Below are 19304 nucleotides of genomic sequence, written 5' to 3' on the forward strand. Positions count from 1 at the left end.
GAGAGAGAGGGAGGGAGAGAGAGAAAGAGAGAAGAGAGGTGCCTGCCATAGAAACAGGCTAGGCTGACGGGTGGTCTGTGGGTCTGGGAGGGAAACTGGGGACATTGGTGCTGGAAAATTACACTGGTGGAGGGATGGATGTTGAAACATTGTATGACTGAAACCCAATCATTAGTAGCTTTGTAATGCTCTATCTCATGGTGATTCAATAAAATGCATATTTTTTAAAAAATTGTAAGCATTCATAAAAGATTTATGAAAATTCAGGGAATATATGCTTGGAGTTACTTGAGTGAGTGAACATGTTCGCCTCTGCCTTTCTGTTCCAGGTTTCCAGATTAAGGCATTCACAGCATTGCACTTCCTGTCCGAGCCTTCCGATGCTGTCACCATGCGGGGAGGGAATGTCCTGCTGAACTGCTCCGCAGAGTCAGACCGCGGGGCCCCAGTCATCAAGTGGAAGAAAGATGGAATCCACCTGTCCCTGGCCATGGATGAAAGGAAGCAGCAGCTTCCAAACGGATCTTTGTTGATCGAAAACGTTCTTCACTCCAGACATCACAAGCCCGATGAGGGACTTTACCAGTGTGAGGCCTCGCTAGGAGACTCTGGTTCAATTATCAGTCGAACAGCGAAAGTTTCAGTAGCAGGTAAGTGATGCTTCTCCTCCTTTCTGATTCCATCATTTCTCTTTATCCAGTTTTTTTTAGGTGGACTTTGCATTGACAGTGTGTGTTTTGTTTTCTCTTTATTAAAAAAAAAAAAGATGAAAAGAAGAGAAAGAAGATTGTATATTTCCTCATGGCCCTAACTGATTTTTTTCTTACATTACCTTATAAAGCAATAGAATGGTTCTTCTCAGTAATTAATATAGCATTATGAATTTTTTTCTGTAGTATATTCAGACCCATAGACTTACACATGCAAATGTGTTAAGTGCTGAGCTCTCACTGTGGAAACTTTGATTGAAAATCTGCTTTGATTTGCTCTATGGTGTTTGTCTAAAGGATGAATTAACATTGCTTTGAGATATCTTCATGTTTGGGAATACCCTCATTGTAGAACTAAGTACTTAGAAGATCCCTCTTCTTTTCTTCATCTGGAGATTTTCAATTGATTTTGACATAATTTTTCTGGAATCCATGGATAATTTGATTTCTGTTTTTCTTACTTTGGTTAGAGAATTAATTATTATTATTATCATCCAACAGTTTTATTTTTATTTATTTGTTTATTGTTTTCTATTGAATCACCGTGAGATACAGTTACAAAACTTACATGTTTGAGTTCCAGTCATACAATGATCAAACACCCTTCCTTCCACTGGTGCACACTCTCCACCATCAGTGTCGCCAGTATACTCACCCTTTCCAACCCTCCCCCTGCCTCTGTGGCAGATAGTTTCCCCCATACTCTCTCTCTACTTTTGGCCCAACAGTTTTAGACTTGCAGGGAGAAGAATGGTATTTTTCTTGATAATGAGTTGTCTAAGAGTTGGGATTTTTGCAAATTTTGACATCAGACAGACAGCGAAGAAAATGTATGTAACCTGAAATGAAATTGGCCCTCAAACGGGTAAACATGTTTGAAGGGCTGCTTCCAAATCTCACCTTTATTGCTAAGCAATGATTTTAACTCAGTGGGCTATTTTTCAGCTATCCAACATGGATTATTTTGCTCTGATTCTATTTAGTCAATACATCGGAAGACTGAAGAGAATGAAAACTCACTGTCTAGGACAATCAGACAGGGCCACCACTAACCCCCTTCTTTATTCCCACAATATTGTAGTGAAAGAACAAAAAGGTGTAAATAAAAGAGGTTTCTGTCATCTGATGGTATAGAAAGAAATGTGTGCACTTAGTTAATAAGCCTAGTGCCGTAGCTTCATTTCGCCAGTAAGCGTGCTTCTATTCAGTAAGATCTCAACAAGCCTGTTTTAAGGGGTGGGGTCTTCACTTAGAGATTTTGTATCACTCCATCCTCTTGTAACATGGACCAACCATATTTTATTATGTGTACTGAACCTTTCTATTCTACTTAAAATTAAGATATAAACCCTAGCTAGCCTTAACCTCCTCTGCTTTAGCAGTGAGAGTAAGCATGGTTATATAAAGCCCCTCTACTCAGAAGAAAAATAAAGTGGCAGCTTGATCATGGTAACAAAGGTTATCAACCATCTGGAACTTGAGTGATAGATGTCAAATCTGATTGATGAGCATTAAGTATAGAGGAATCCAAAAGTCTTTCTGTTAATTATGGCTGACTGGAAGGAACAAGTGGAAAAGTGTTAAGGATTAAAGAAAATGCTGCTTTCTCAGAATGTTCCAAATGAAGTGGCAAGCATGCAATTTGATTTTCTCATTGTAAAGAATTTCCGAACTCTCAGATCCTAACCACAAAACTGGTTCTACTGACTTGAATGAAGCGGGCTGGCATTTTGAGAACTTATTCCAAATCTATATCCTGCTGATGAAAATGACCTGATGGTTATGGTTTTAGTTTCCCAGCAATTTAGATTCACTCTTAACTGTTTTGTTTCAATGTTGAGATGAAAACAGATTCCTTCCCTGTGCAACATTAAAATAAAGTGGCTTCGACTTTCATATTCCATACAAGGATAGGCTGGCAGATTCAGTCACTGAGTTACAATCTAACATTAGATTGTATCATTTCAAGGCAATAAGGCTGTTCACAGCATTTTAAACAGTTACCGTGCTGTTTGGCAACACAGCATACATCAATGTTATTTCTGCTGAGGTTAAGATTGCCAAACCACTGGAATGCATAAGGGGCATATATCTTCCTTGTAATAAAGACCAGGAGCTTGATTTAATCTCATTTTTAAAGCATTAGCAGTCAATAAACCAGTCACCACTAAAAGGTAACAGCTTCGCTTGGATGAAAAAAAATATTTGGTTCTGAGGGTTTAGGTGCCAGGAAGAGCATATTTAAAATAATGGCCCCCTTCTCTTTTTGCTCTCTTGTAGTGTCTTTTGATGAAATGAAATATGGCACATGAAATCGGTCTTTAATCAATCAGCACATTTTATGCAGTGATCTTGTCATGTCCATCCATCCTGCTTTCTAGGAACTTCTCAAGTGCTTTAATCTTTGACTACACATTTAACTGGAGAGTGAGCGAGGGTAGGACAGATAAACCAAAGGTTACCATCCCATCCCATTGCTTATTCAGTATCTCACTGCATAGGAACTCTTTCTGGCAATTGTGAGGTATATCAGTAAGGAATGCTTGGTCTTTTAAACAATGCCATTTGAAAGAAACTAAGTCAATATTTGTGGAGCATATTTTTAAACCCAATTAAATTCTTAAATTTTTTTTTAATTTCAATGTCTGAGAAATTGTTGTTCTTAATTCAGTTTGTTCTAATAAATTGTATAGTGTGTCTCTGTGTTTAGTTCTATAGATTGAGGACACCTTGAAGAAAGAAGTCAAGTTAGACATCATAAAATTTTGATCACCTGTACCTAGGAAAAAATCTGTTTTTTTTAAATAGTTGTTAAGTAGATATTTATTGTGCCAATAAATTTATGGCATTTTTGTGCCTTATATGGAGAGTTTTGGGGCATTGCCAAGTGTCTCTCTCTCTGTCTGTCTGTCTCTCTCCCTCCCTCCCTCCCTCCTTCCCTCCTTTGCTCCCTTTCCCTGTCCCACACACAACTTTTTTGAATTTAGTTTTTGAGAGGGATGTGTGGTTTCCCGGGTATAAAGTATGTAGAAGGCCCTAACCATATTATGCCAGGATACAGCTGGGATCTGCCATGTGTAAGGCATTCACCTTAACCTTGTCCTTTCTCTAGTTCCTTCTACATTTTAAACACCCCGCTCCTTAGTTTTCCTTTTATGCTCCTCCCCCCTCGTCATTATATTTGATAATATTAGGTTAATTTACCTATTTCTTTGCTACATAAAAAAATCTCTTGATGAAATGAGTTAATAATAATTGCCTTTTTATCTTAATAGCTTAGACTATTGAGGACTTTGTTTAGAAGATAAATGGTAACTAGAAATTTTACTTGCTACTCGAGCTCATTGGTAGAACACTTGCCTTTCATGGTTGAGGTTCTGGATTTGATTTCTGGTACCATAAAAAAATTAAGACGGTTCTTTATAAAGAAATAGTATAGGAGAGATAGCTCAAAGGGCAGGAGTACATGCCTTGCATGCCCTGCATTTGATTTCTGACACTGCATAGTTCCCTCACCGCTACTTGGTACAGCTCCGGTGGCCTCCAGAATTGCATTGCAGGGAACCATCACTGAGCCAACAAAAGTAGCATCTGGTTTTCCTCAGTACTCCTTGGGAAACCTTCCCCAGAATGGAGGACTAGAGATGTATGTCACTGGTAGAGGGTTTGATTGTCTCATAGAAGTGAGGACCCAGGTTTTTTTCATGGCATCACCTAAAAAAGAAAAGAAAGGTGGTGAACAGATGTAACTATTACTTATGCCTTCGCATAACTGCAAAATCAGCATGCATCTGTCCAGCATATTTTTCCTACATACTCAAGTTTTAACCACCTGTCTGAACCTCTGGTTTCTCATCTATAAAAGAGACATTAATAGTCACTAGCTTACCTCCAGGTGGCTTTTCAATAACATCTAGGATGTAAATCCCACAGAGGAGAATTCTTTTATTCCTGTTGTCTGGGTTCCTCTTAGCAACTTCAACAAACAAAATACCCATCAACAGACTAGTAGGGGCAAAAAGAAATTTTGTTACAGGCAGATGACGAATTCACATAGGTGAGGATTTTTAAAGTCAATGGGACAAGATGAGTATATTCCTGAAGTTAGGGATGGGAGAAGACCTTGTTTTTTTAAGAAAAAGAAGAGAGACTCAGATGGCTGAGTGGATAACAAGACTAAAAATTAGAATCTCTGACGAAATTTTTCTTGTCATATGTAGAAATATATTTCCTCCTAAAAGGAGGGTTCCATTAGAGAGAGAACAAAAGGGAATGCCCTGCCACAGAGGCAGGGTGGGATGGGGGGGATTGGGGGTGGGAGGGAAATGGGCACTGGTGGAGGGATGGGTATTTGATCATTGTATAATCGAAACCCAAGCACAAAAACATTGTAAATCTACAACTGTACCTCATGGTGTTTCACTAATAAAAATTTAAAAAAATAAAATAAGATTAAGAGATTTTTTTAAAAAATGAGGGTTCCATTAAAAATGCTCATTCTGCATAATTTTTATTCTTTTAGATGGTTAAGTGAGTGATAAACATTTCTCATTCATCTGCAGTGCCTTGATGTTCTCAGCTCAATATAAGAAACACAGCAAAGTGCCATATCTTAGGACAACCATTCTGAACAGGCATTGCCTTCAAAGTTAGAACATCTGACCATTAGCTTTAGCACCTTTTTTGGTAAAGAATATTAATATAAATTTTTTTGTTATCATCAAAAATTAAAAAAAAAAACAGAAGTCTTTTGCTATAGACACCCAAATTGACAAGTTGACTTGAACACATATTGTCTAACTCTCCACACATGTATTCTGTTCCCTGATTATTTGGATTAATCCAAGACATGAAATAGTTTCCCACCCAAATAATTATTCTGTGCAGGTATTCATCTGTGTATATATATTTATTTCTTCTATGGGCTGAATCCTGCTACTCTAGGACAATTTGGCACCAAGTTCAAATCCAAGACCTGTCATATGTAAGTCATATATGTACTCTATCACTTGAGCTACGTGCCCAAATCTTGGTTATCTTTATCCAGTAAATAAAGCACTCTAAAATACAAAGTGAACATAGCACAGCAGTAGGGCATTTGCCTTGCGCGCAGCCAACATGGCCGACCTGAGTTCGATTCCTCCACCCCTCTCGGAGAGCCCGGCAAGCTACCGAGAGTATCTCGCCCGCACGGCAGAGCCTGGCAAGCTCCCCGTGACGTATTCGATATGCCAGACAGAGTAACAACAAAGTCTCCAATGGAGACGTTGCTGGGCCCGCTCGAGCAAATAAATGATGACAATAATAATTATTATGGTTAAAATTTTTTAGATTTTGTCTAGTCACTGGAGAATTTTAATTTCGTCTGAGAAAACACTATAATTTGGGTGTTTCATTGTAATATTTTTACTATTGTTACTCTATATTTACTAACAATACGTAATAAAAGTTTTCCTGAAATATAGAAACATGTCAATAAAAAAATAAGTTTTTCCATAGTCTTTCCAGGGACAAAGATTTGGTTCTTTGATGTTGTGAAATGCTTTCTAATTCAGGCCATTTCCTTTTTTCTTTTCTTGCTTCTTGAGAATCCAAAATGTAAAAGACCAGCTAAATTGCCTAAGTTGTTATTTTATCCAGAAACATTTTTTTCCTTCCCTATTACAATAGATGTTTCATGGTGAAAATTGTTGCATTTATGCTTTAAATAATGCAGGCATTATAATTAAAATTCCCCTGTGTTTAAAAAATAATAATTAGTTGCTTGAGGAGTTGTTGCCATGAGTTTCCTTCCAGAATACCCCCCATTTAAATGAGTTATGAAATAATTAGGGAAAGCATGTTATACTGATAGAGAAACTAGAAATGCCTCAGCAGTATGGAACATTTTCTGAAATGATAATCTAACCTTTACGGTTTTTACTTAAAGAGAAGTAGAAAAAAACAGCTTGTCTTAAAAGGAAGTAGAATAAACTACATTGCCTCAGGTCACTGAAAGGCTGTGTAAAGGAAACAGCAAGAAAAAATGCTCATATTTCTTTTCTCTACAGGAACAAATATAAGAATCTTGCCTTGAAGGTCAAGTTCATCCAGTGAAACCCTTTGGAAAATATATCCCAGGGCCTGAATATTCTCAAAACTCTGTTTGGAGAAGTTACAGTTATAGAAAAAAGCTTTTTTTTTATTTTCAACTGATAAATTTATTGTTTATTTTCAAACCATGAGAGCATGGTCACTGTCCTCCCATTGTTCATCGATTTGCTCAAGCGGGCCCAGTAACGTCTCCATCGTGAGACTTGTTATTACTGTGTTTGGCATATCGAATACATCACGGGTAGCTTGCCAGGCTTCAAACATGAGAGGGAAATTAATTGTTCTGATTCCATAATTCTTAATGATCTTAATCAGATCCATTTAGCTAAATGAGTCTAGTGTTTTGTGTCTAAAACAGGGAAGAAAATGTAAGGAAGAAATGTGATATTACAAGCACTTGTGTGTGTGCGAATCTTATCATCTTTTCTTCATTGTATAGCTAAATAAAATTGGTATTCTCATTGATATTGCCTCGAAGCCTTGAGGAACATACTCAAAGCCTTCCCCACATATTCCCGTGCCTTGAATTGTAGCGATGGCATTAAACTTTGTAGTAGGTTTTCAGTTGCCTCCTTCCTATGTCAATTCAATGAAATTAAAATAGAAACATGTTCCTAAAAAATATGCAGGAGGAAAAGACAACTACTTAAAAAAATTACAAAAGGAAACTTGACAGGGATTTTTATAGTTAGAATCATCAAAATGAAACAACATAAAAATCCTTCTAACCTTTCATTTTCTTTCTAATTTGTTATGAGTTCTAATTTGTATGACAATGGAAATAGTTAATACTCATTTAAAAATATCACTATCTTTTTGGATGCATATATTTATATACATGTGTATATATACCCATAAGCCACCTCCTGACAGTACCAGAAAATCTCCTCATCAGCCACCCTCCAGAACTCACAGCTGCTTCTCCCGAAAGGGAACATAAAATAAGGCCCCCATAGCCATGCCACCGGACTCTGTGTCAGGCTGTTTTCACTTGGGGCACCCCAGAGGTGACTGGGTGAGAGCCCTCCCCACCCCAAGGAATCCAACCCCAGCAGCCGACCTCCACTACCCAACTGCTGCCACACTCAAGGCTGCTTTCCACATGCTTGCGCCTAACCTCTCACATGAGTGAACATATTCCTGAACACACAATAAGACACTCCCTACTCATTTTCCATAATTGCCACACCATATTTGATAGGGTTCAGACAGTAGGCAACAAATCATAGAGGGAAATATATATATGTGCATATATATATATATATATATATATATATATTTCAGAGAGTTTGGCATGCTACTGAGAGTATCCTGCCCACATGGCAGAGCCTGGCAAGTTACCCGCGACATATTCGATATGCCAAAAACAGTAACAATTACAGGTCTCAATCTCTTGACCCTGAAAGAGCCTCCAATATGGCAGCATTGGGAAAGATAAAGGAGAAGCTGCTAAAATCTCAGGGCTGGGACAAATGGAGACATTACTGGTGCCTGCTCGAGTAAATCGATGAACAATGGGATGACAGTGATGAATATATATATACACATATATATGAGATAGTATAGTTATGTAATGTTCAAGTTTATTGTATTTCATATTATTGGACAAAGGCACTGCACACCACCACCACTGCAGAGCCTGTGACCCCATTCCCTCATGCCTATGTTGCCTTCAGTCAGATTTCATTCCCTCCCACCCCCTCTCCATTGGTTGTTTATTGACCCTTATGGTTTTAGTTCACTTGTTCTTTCACTCCCCTAGTACCATCCATGTGATCTCAAGTCGCTACCTATGTTCCTTTGTTGCTTCCTTGCAAACTGTTTGTTTCTTTTACCTCATCTATTAATCTAATGCTGGTGTATATTCCAGTATTCGAGGTTTATTATCAATTAATATTCTCCATATACTAGATTTGTTTTGCTCTGTACTACATGAGACTATCTTATATTTCTCCTGCTTCGAGATTATTATTTCTCAGCATGATACACTCTAATTTCATCCAAGTTGATGTAAATTGCATGATTTTATTTTTTTCCCTTGATGCTACATAGTGTTCTTTTGTATAAATATACCACAATGTCTTTCTGCATTCATCTGCTGTTGGACATTTGGGTTGCTTACTGTTGCTGGCTATTGTATTAAGAGCTGCAATGAATATGTGTGCAGATATATTTCTGAATTCATATTTTGTATATGCGTATTGGGGTCAGTTCCTCGATGAAGCAGAGCTTGTCGAAATGGGATTATTCTCACTTTTTTGAGAAATCTTTATATTGTTTTCCACAGAGACTAGACCAGATGACAATCTAAGTAACAGTAAATGAGAGTCCCACATTATCCAGACACAAGCTGGTCCTTGATTAAAAGATCAGTTACTTAAGAATATTGTGTTTATATTCAACCCTTGATATAGCTGTAGTGTTGCTTTTTTTGGTGGTGCTGAAATAAAAATGGAGTGTTAACTAATATAACTCAGTGATATGAACTAAAAACTCTTCATAATTCTAGAGTATCCTTTTGGAGAATAAAAACTTGATTTTTGAAAAGTGTCAGAGTAACAGAGACTAAAGCCATAGTAAGTACATAGATTACATGACATAATTGAAAATGTCTAGTAAAATTATGGCTGAAAATAAAATTAATTAGGCAATTTTTACTTTTATGAAGCTATTACTAGTACTGTTTTTTCTATTATGTATTTCATGTCATGCTAATTTTCAAAATTTAAATGTACTTTTCTATACAGACTTTTCTATTGTTTTTATATCAGATATGTTTTTCTATGGTGTATCTAAAGTATTTCTACAATCCTTTCTTTTTCAAACTTAGGCGATAAGTTAGGCAGTAAGTTAAGAGAAATAAGGCAGTAAGTTAAGAGAAATAAGAGTCATTATGAAGGTTTGTAGCATGAATCTTCTTAAACTTTTCCTGTCAGAATCAGTTTGTACAGATTGAAGCATTAAATAGCAATAGTGAAGATGGTCAATTCTCTTTAGAAAGTGTGAATTTTAATAGATTAATTTTGTAATATATGCCAATATATTTTAGAGTAAGCAGTCTTATTAAGTTTTTCTCCAGTAATTATTAAATAAGTCTGTTATTTGATAGGGATATTAATTACAATAAGATGGAAAAAACTTATTGCTAGTGACCAGGCAGCCATTGGAATATATGAAGATGAAGTCATATATACTTGATGTAACAGTTAGTTTCCTTGGTAGCCTAAAGAGTGAGTTTAGCATGCAACAATGGTCTGATGTTTCATTATTTGTTTTTCCAAGAATGACATATTTCTGAAAGCAAGTAAATAACCTCAGTAGGTCTCAAAATGTCTCCTTAGTTCTCTTATTCTCTCCCCATATGTTCACACACATATATATTATATATACACATATATATAATTAAAAGGTGTCGTTTATGGAATTATATATGACATAACCACCAAAACATGAAAACCCTACTCCCATGGTTATAGCTAACCTTGGCCCCACTAGTCAGAGTGCTTCCTATTGAAAGGCAGGTTTGAAAATCTGTCAGAGTTTCGGGTAAGTGGCCCTTTTGTGCACACAAGTCATCACCTTTCCTTAAATTGCATTCCCTCTCCATGTCATTCAGTTACGATGGAGCCCCTTTCTATCAGGCCAAACAGATTCTAGTGAACATAAAATTACAGGATAATTACAATCAAGTTGGTACAGATAGGGGATTTGTGTAAGATAATTCAAATTCTGTTGTCTACATGTTTCTGTTGTCTACATGTTGTCTACATGTTTCCAATTACCATCTTCAAACAATTTCCATTATATGATAGATCTAAATTCTACTTTAGATCATCCAAAGACATTTAGATATTAATATAGAAAACACACACATGCATTCCCTCTTGGACTGCTCTTTCTATCTAAGCCTCAACATCTTAAATCTATGCATGAATTCCACAGTCATAAAATTTACTGTTTATTTTACAACTCTATCCTGTTCTATTATTAATTTTTTTGAAATTACATTTTACCCCCTCCAATTAGTTTCATTATAATCATTACCCTCTTATGAAGGGGATGCTCAAGAAGTTTTATGTGCAGAGACTTTTCCTGGAGCTTTTTACCAACTATCAGTGTACTTAAGAAAGTGTGTTAATGATGAATAAAACCTTTGTAGCTTCAGCATTAACTCTCAGGACCGGTTGATTTTATTGGATTGGAATTTTGTGGGCCCTATTGCCAGGAGAATTCATCTCCAAAGGCTAGCACATGACATTAAAAATAATTAGAATTTCTTCGATTAAGTCACTATTTCCAGGGACAAACTTTGGGTACAGAAGTTCATTCAGCATGTGCTGGAAGAACAATGTAGCTGTATCATTATAGTAAATTCAAGTTCTCAGTATGGTTAATACCTAAGTTTGGTGAATGTTAGTAGTAAGTATCCTGTAGAGCTTTAAACTACATTCCCTTGTGTAACCTGGAGATCACCTGCCCTTGTCTCCAAATGCAGGTTTGTAGCATACAGATTTTTTTAAGATAATTAAGACCCATATCATTCACCCTTTGGAGATATATTATTTAATAGTCATTCATTTATTCAAAGTTTATATTTCATCTAGAACACTTTCATCACTCTCATTCTTCCCTGCCTTTGGACCCTGGCAACTACTGATCTAGTATTGTATTTTTAAAAAATGTTTTTTGGGGGGACTGTATCTGACAATATCACTCTTGGCTTATTGCTCAGGATCAATTTAGGCAATGCTCAAGAAATCATATATGGTGACAGGGATCATAGGTGTTGATAGGGATCAAACCATGAATTAGCTGCATGCCAGAAAGAGACTTGCCTTCTTTATATAATTTTGTACTCTACTCTTTGTTTTTCTTTTTTCTTTTGTTTTGTTTTTCTTGTTGTTTTTAACTTAAGCAAAATTAACTGCAAAAATTCTGTTTTTTTCCTACTTAACTATTAATCTTTACAGCTTTTATATTCATAAAAATTGGTTAATATTTATATTCATTAAAATTGGTTTTAAATCTATTTCGGTCTTCATAGTATTTTTATACACATGTTTTATGTATCTTTCAAATATTGGTAAATATTTGGATTGTTTTTATTTTCATCTCTAGGAATGTCTTATTGAATACTATTTTTGTGCATTTCCTTGACAATTATCTAAGCATATATTTAGCAATGCTTATTGAATCATGGGGAATAATAATTTTTAATAGATACTGATAGATAGGGCTGGAGCAGTAACACAGCGGTAGGGCATTTGCCTTGCATGCAGCCAACATGGCCGACCCGAGTTCGATTCCTCCGCCCCTCTCGGAGAGCCCGACAAGCTACCGAGAGTATCTTGCCTGTACGGCAGAGCCTGGCAAGCTCCCCGTGACGTATTTGATATGCCAAACACAGTAACAACAAAGTCTCCAATGGAGATGTTACTGGGCCCGCTCGAGCAAAATAGATACTGATATTACTTTAGTGATGAAGTCTCTTGTATAATCTCATAAGAGTAATGATGAATTATCAATGTTCATGAATGATCACAAATGTTTGATTTAGTAAAAAAAATAAACAAACAAAATCTTCAAATGTAGGGTTGAAGAATCTTTTAGGTCAAATGTCCTTTCACTGATCTAAATGATATGTCTTTCATACTTCCTATGAATTAATGCTGCAAGTCGGTGTTAGCCTATGAAATGACTTGCAGATGAAATCACCTTTAAATAAATCTTAATTTGCCAGGTTTTACTTATATAACCATATTTACTTTCAAAAGTGGTATTTACACACCAGGATATACCAAACACCCTTTCGATTAATTTGGTGCCCTTCTATATACACCTAAGCTCATCTATAATTCCATCCATGCTTATTCTCTTTTGTTTTGTTTTTCTTAGGGTGAGGGGAGCACAGTGGGGAGCAAGGATTGAGAAATACCCAATGGGTCTCATTGCTCACTTTTTTTTTAATTGAATCACCATGAAAACAGTTACAACACTTTCAGGTTTAAGTCTCGGTCATACAATGATCAAACAAACACTCATCCCTTCACTAGTGCACATGGTCCACCACCAAGAACCCCAGTACGCCCCTCCCACCCCTCCCTCTGCCAGTGTGGCAGATGATTTCCACTTTACACTCTCTCTACTTTGATTGCATTCAATTTTTTGACAGAAGACCTACCATTATTATTTGGAATTTCCCCCAAACATTCAGACCTGCCTATAAGGCATCACTGGATAATTTGTTTTCTATTGCTGATAATGATATGATGTTGTGTGGCCACAATAGCAGCCGCGCAATTTGGGATTTCTGATATTTTAGTAAAGTCCGGAGGGATTTCTGCCAGAAGCCGCTGGGTTCTGGGATTGGTTTGTGTTCTTCTGGGGTCATGGGCATTCAGGAGACAAAGGAGTCATTCATGGGCGGTAACTCAGGCTCTCGTCTGGGCGGGGAGAAGGTCTGGTTCCAGTCCCGATCCCATGATTTCCCACATGTCTCGTCACTGCAGGCTCATACCTCTCAATCCAATAGGCTCCCAGAGATGGCCGTCACCGTGCTGCCAAGGGGAAGAAGGTAGAAGGGACAATACCCTTTCGTTGCTTACTTCTTGCTCTGTGCTCAGGGATCAATTCTGTTAGTACTCAGGGGACCACATGTTGTGGTGTGAAGATGAAACTTGGGTAGACCACACAAGAGTCTGCCCCACTATTCTCTGTCTCTCTCTGTCTGTGTGTGTGTCTCTCTCTCTCTCTCTCTTTCTCTCTCTCTCATGTTTTCATGCCTTAGTACTCATTACATTGTATTCACTTTATTTTGCATATTTTACTATCACATCCATCATGCTAATTCTGTGTTTCTGTTAAATTAGTTCAAATGGCCCGTTTTTAGGGATACATAGCTTCCTATGTATGGCTAAGGTCAGAAGAGACCTCATTCTCTTTTGATTATTATTTATTTTTCTAATAATTTTATTAAATATTAGCACACTGTGACTTACATAGTTATTCATAGATGGGTTTTAGGAGTACAGTGTTCTAATACCAATCTCTTGGTCTCCCTCCACCAAAGTCCCCAAGTTCCCTTCTACTCCCCCATGCCCCCATCTGCTTCCATGGCAGACATAATTCTAAGTTTGAGATTCCATCCCTTACTTTCACTCTCTCTGTTTGCTTACATTTTCTCTCTCTGTCTCTCTGTCTCTGTCTCTGTCTCTCTCTCTCTCTTTCTCTCTCTCTCTCTCTCTCACACACACACACACACACACACACACACACACACACCCTCATCCACTGAACAGGTCAGTGACTTCATTATCACTTCATATTCTATCTTTTTTACTTCCCTAAATGGACATCATCTTTGGAACCTGGTTCCTTTTGATCTAGTTTTGTGACTAAGAACCAGCCATCCAGGACTTTGGATTCTATCTCTAATCTTTCTCTGATTCTATATATTGGGCCATTTGTGGAATTTTCTCTGCCTAATTTCTTATTTATTGAATTGGCCAACCTTCTAATGACACTGAAAAGTAACCAAGGAATGCTTAGTATAGACCTGGAACTTAATAAGAGTTCAATAAATTATATTTTGTTGAAAAAAAAAACACTAGGTCTGGAGCAATAGTACAGTGAGTACATTTGTACATTTTATCCCCAGTATCCAAAATGGTCCCCTGAGTAATTCACCAGAAGTAATTCCTGAGTGCAAAGCTAAGAGTAAACCCTGAGCATTGTTGGGTGTGATCCAAAAAGAAAAAAAAAAGAAAGAAAAAAATGAAAAAGAAAACCAACTGGGATATTTTGTACTGTTAAAAGTTCCCTGTGGCAGATGGCAAGATGGTCTCCCAATGAGAAGCTTCCTTTCTATGAGATGCACATCTTCATGCCCTACGTACTCGGTGACTATCTGACCTATTTCCTAGCCAGTGTCTCATCTTTCCCCTTCTAGATAGGCACTTTGCATATCTATTAGGTTCAATACTCCACTTTCAAACCAACACCAAAAATGCAGACTCAATATCCCTCCCTGATGTACTCAGGCTTAAATAAAATAGCAAGTATACTACAAAGTATCTGAACAATAGCAGGATCTTGATTAAATTTTTGTCACATCTAAGTATAATCTCTTAGTTTTTGCTCAACCAAATTCTAAATAAAATGTATCTTTGGCATTGAAAAGCTGTGTCTGGAACAACCAACCTTAGGAGTCTTCTGTTTTTTTTCCAGGAAGGCAACCTCGGGTTGCCTTGTTAATCTAGTGAGTCTTTGACATAACATAAAAGCAGATGATATGAATGATACAAGGGTGAAGAAATTAAACTTAATGATATAACTTAGATTAATATCTATCTTTTCATACAAATCTTGACTCTACATAATGTATTTAAATTGAGCAATTCCATGTTTTCTACTAGTATTTTAAAAAGCAGATAGTTATCCTTTGGTCAGAGGGTTTAAATTTGTGTCCTCCAACATTAGCCTATATATTTTGCCCCAGATTTGGCCAAATAACAGCAGTATATTTTTTCTCCTTGAAAAGGACCCTTCGAAAGAGTCTTAGAATAGTTTAATGGTCAATATGATTTACATTGCCCATATATCTATGTAAATAATTTTAGCCCTTTCTCCACCAGAACTTTTACAGCTTCACCTGTCTCCAGAAAATGTGAATAAGATTACAAGATAATGTTACCCCAATAAACATTTTGGTGCTTTGGAAATGAAATGTGAAGCACAAAACTGAGAATGTGCATGTTTGACCTGGTAACAATAAAAAAGATGTTTATAAATGAAATAGCACTACAAATGGCACCACACTTTGGAAAAGGAAAGCAATTTGGTGAAATGAAAGATGTTAAATGTTTTAATTTTCTTCGATGGCGGGAAAGTCTTGTAAAACAAGGTGACATATTAAATTTTCTACACTACTAGTGGCTCCAAGAGCTTGTCAACATTTTCATTATAAACTCTATTTTCAGAGCTTTCTAACTCAACTTTCCAAATTCACTCTGGCCTGACATTTTGGAGTGCAGGGTCTTACCTGGGGAACATGTGTTTTATATGTTTTAAAAATTATGAGTTTATCCCTTTCCCGGTTTATAATGAGTAACCTTTTCATACTTTTCTGCTTGACTGCTGTCTCAGAAATTGGAGGCAGAAAGATTACATGTGGTAGCTTGCGGAAGGAGAGAAAAGAGCTATAAATGTGATCAGCACAATTCAGGGCTGCCAATTTTTATCACTAAAACTCACAGGCCTAATAGCCACTCAGCCCCTCATACAGGAAGCAGAAGTGTTGTGCTACCTTCTGCATTTAGACAAGCCCATGTGCTACACAAGGAGCACAGTAAGTCACACCTTTGCACGGAAAACTCTGAATAACTGGAAAATTCTTAGTCCCTTGTCTGTTTATGTCAATATTTGTAATGTGTTGTGCATGGCAGGAAGACCTTTCCCTGAGGCTTGACAAACATCACTCTAATCTTATCATCAGATTATTGCTAAATTTGTGACTGTGTTTCCTTTTTTATCATACTTAGCAAGCAGTAGTAGCTTCACTGAGAAAGTTGCACGACATGGTATTGTAACGGGGCAGTCGGTGAACTTGTCTATGAGGAAGGGGCATGGTGGGGGATGTGTGTGTGTGTGTGTGTGTGTGTGTGTGTGTGTGTGTGTGTGTGTGTGTATACTGGGGGGGGGGGGAGACAGCAGTGCAGAGAGGTGAGCTCTTGACCCCAGATTCTTGGAGTCCTATTTATCAGGAAGTGAAGTAGTCAGATCAGAAATTGAAAGCTTAGTAACCAGTGTATAGAGACAGCCAGGAGAGTGGGGACTTAGAGAGTTATGAGATATTAGATTTGGAAAAAGAAGGTTTGTCTGTCATCATCAAGGTTGATATAATGATCTTCAACCTAGCGCAGTTGAAGATTCAAAGCTCATCTCTTTTCTGTTTTACAAGATACTCATATTCCAGGAATTATTTTGTTTTCTGTCTGCTCTGACCACTGGGCCTCCATAGAAGAAAGTTATGAAGGCTGACTATTTATTTGTGTTTATTAATGTCTAAATTTGTTTCCTAGAAGAAATATTTCAGTCCATTTATTATTATTATTATTATTTATTTTTAAGAAACTCTTTGCTTTCCTAGTGAAAAGTCTTTCTAAATCCTCTCAAGTTGAAGGCCTTCCAGGGCCTTCTTTTCAATGACATTGCTGCACCCTTGGGTGCCCACCCCTCAGAGTTGGGGCATGAATACAGATGTCGCATGCAACCCTTGAAGTTGAGACCATTTTTTAAATCTAAATTTATAAAAGAAAATTCAAAATTGACATAAACTTAAATTTAATAAATGAGTGAGCTGATCATCACTTTCTATTCATCTGTCTTCTTCTGCATAATCCAGCACTCGACAGTTAAGCTGGAAATTTGCTCTCCAGGAAAACCCAGGGAGTAGGTGTCTGGAACCCACAGGTGTTCCAGAGCTTTCATTCTCTATGCTCATTAATAAGAGAATTTTTGAATGATGCTTTTTCTGTGCTATAAGATAAAAGGGATATGGGAATTTCTTCAAACGTTTTCTGTAGGGTTTAATTTTTTTCCAATTTTTCTTTCTATCACTCATAATTTAATTTGACCCTCAGTGCAGGACTTCTAAATTTTGATTTTCAGGGTCTTCTGGAGTAATTTGGTAAAAGAACAAACTCAGTTTTGAATCCAGCTATTTTCTTTACTAATTCCCCAGATTATTCAGTTATATGCTGTGGTGTGCAATGTTTATGTCTCAAGTTTGTGCAAAATAGCATCATACTTTGTAACTCTGATGCTCCTTTTTAGTTTATAGTGGATTTCATTTTTCTGTCATATCTATTTTTTTACTGACTATTGTTGAATGTTTTTTTTATTCCTAGGAACTATTATCTAACAGGTTCTTTTGCTAACAATATAATAGCAATCACTTAGGTAAATGGTAATTTTATCAATTTGTGATGAACATTTCTTCGTTTAGGGACCTCATGTTAACAGTTATTCTTTCAAGAATATTCCATTGTACCGAGATTAAAAACAGTCAATAAACCATGAATATCAGGAGAATAATAGCAAAAGGTTTATAAGTGTGCATTGTGGGGCACCAACAATTTATTTTTGAGAAAGCCTGATTAATGCATCTCTGTGGATTGCCATGGTTTATGGCAGAAGTGATGTGATGATTTGTGTTAGAGGTTTAATAAGTTTAGAGTTGAAAATTTATTCTTATTTCATTTTCTTCCCTTTGCCTGATCATTTCCAAGACACTTCATCAGAGAAGCTGCCAGTGGGAGGTCCTAAGAAGAATATTATAATACAAAGGATAAAAGCAGATCTCCAGGGCCATTAGATAGACTAAATTTTCTGTTTCAAAACAGAAGATTTCACATTAGACAAGGCTCTCCCCTCAGGGAGGCTTGAGTTCAGTATAATATCTCATTCATCAAAATGAGGGGTTCATTTTGGGGGGGGTTAATTATTCAATTTATATTTTGTCTTTATGATGAAGATTCAGTCAGGGCTGTAATTCCCTAAGAAATGATTAGCATATCATCTCTAAGTTTTCATCTCTTGGGCTGGAGCAATAACACAGTGGGGAGGGTGTTTGCCGTCTATGTGGTCAGCCCGAGCTTGATTTCTCCATCCCTCTCGGAGAGCCCTGTAAGCTACCAAGAGTATCTTGCCCATATGACAGAGCCTGACAAGCTTCCCATGGCATATTCAGTCTCACAATGGAGACATTACTTGTGCCTACTCAAGTAAATGGATGAACAATGGGAGGACAGCACTACAGTGCTACAGTTAAGTCAACACATCTATCTCTGCTTTGCTTCTCCTGGAAATTTCCTGCTTCAGTATACATCCCAACATATGGAAATACTTTCACTGCTAAGAAAATGAACTTTGTTAATTTTTCAGTGATTTAGTATCCACTACCATGTGCATAAAACCTGGAACATGGAATTGACTATATAGCGGTGGGATAAAGATATGATGTCTCAAATCTTTGATGTTGTCATGGGGGTAGCCCATCCACTGTTTTCTGCAAAGTCTCTGGAAAGAATGACACCAAGAGTAAGGATAGCAAATGGGCATTATTTCAGTTAAAGAGCCTAGGTTTAAGATCATTAGATACCCCACACCTCTAACTTTTCAGTTAAATGCTGTGATCTTAGTTAGGTAGATATCTGAAACTGGAATCGTGGCCTTTCCATGTCTAATATTCAAGATTATTTTCATCCTAACTGATGAGCACATGATATATGCTCTGTGAGCAATGCATTATTTAGCTTGGCAAGCAAAGGAGAAAATTTGTCTTTCTATTTCATATATGTTATTATAAGTTCCATATGTAGGTAACAGGTTGTATAAACAGGTTGTAGAAAACTGAAGTTAGATCAGGAGAAAGAGGTCTAAGGCCTCAAAGGTCTCACCCACCCAGATAATATCGAGAGAATTACTTCTACTTTTTCATGA

The 19304-nt window shown here is 36.9% G+C and overlaps 1 protein-coding gene across 2 annotated transcripts in view; it reads left to right on the forward strand.

Moving 5' to 3' along the window:
• DCC (DCC netrin 1 receptor) overlaps nucleotides 1-19304 on the forward strand; it is a 1215565-nt gene that overhangs the window by 402351 nt on the left and 793910 nt on the right. For both annotated transcript variants that reach the window (XM_056138055.1, XM_056138056.1), the window contains exon 2: nucleotides 330-650. In XM_056138055.1, the coding sequence (XP_055994030.1) occupies nucleotides 330-650 (321 nt within the window). The remainder of the gene's footprint in view (nucleotides 1-329; nucleotides 651-19304) is intronic.

Source organism: Sorex fumeus, unplaced genomic scaffold (genome assembly GCF_029834395.1).
Source record: "Sorex fumeus unplaced genomic scaffold, SorFum_2.1 ptg000128l, whole genome shotgun sequence".
NCBI classification, from domain to species: domain Eukaryota; kingdom Metazoa; phylum Chordata; class Mammalia; order Eulipotyphla; family Soricidae; genus Sorex; species Sorex fumeus.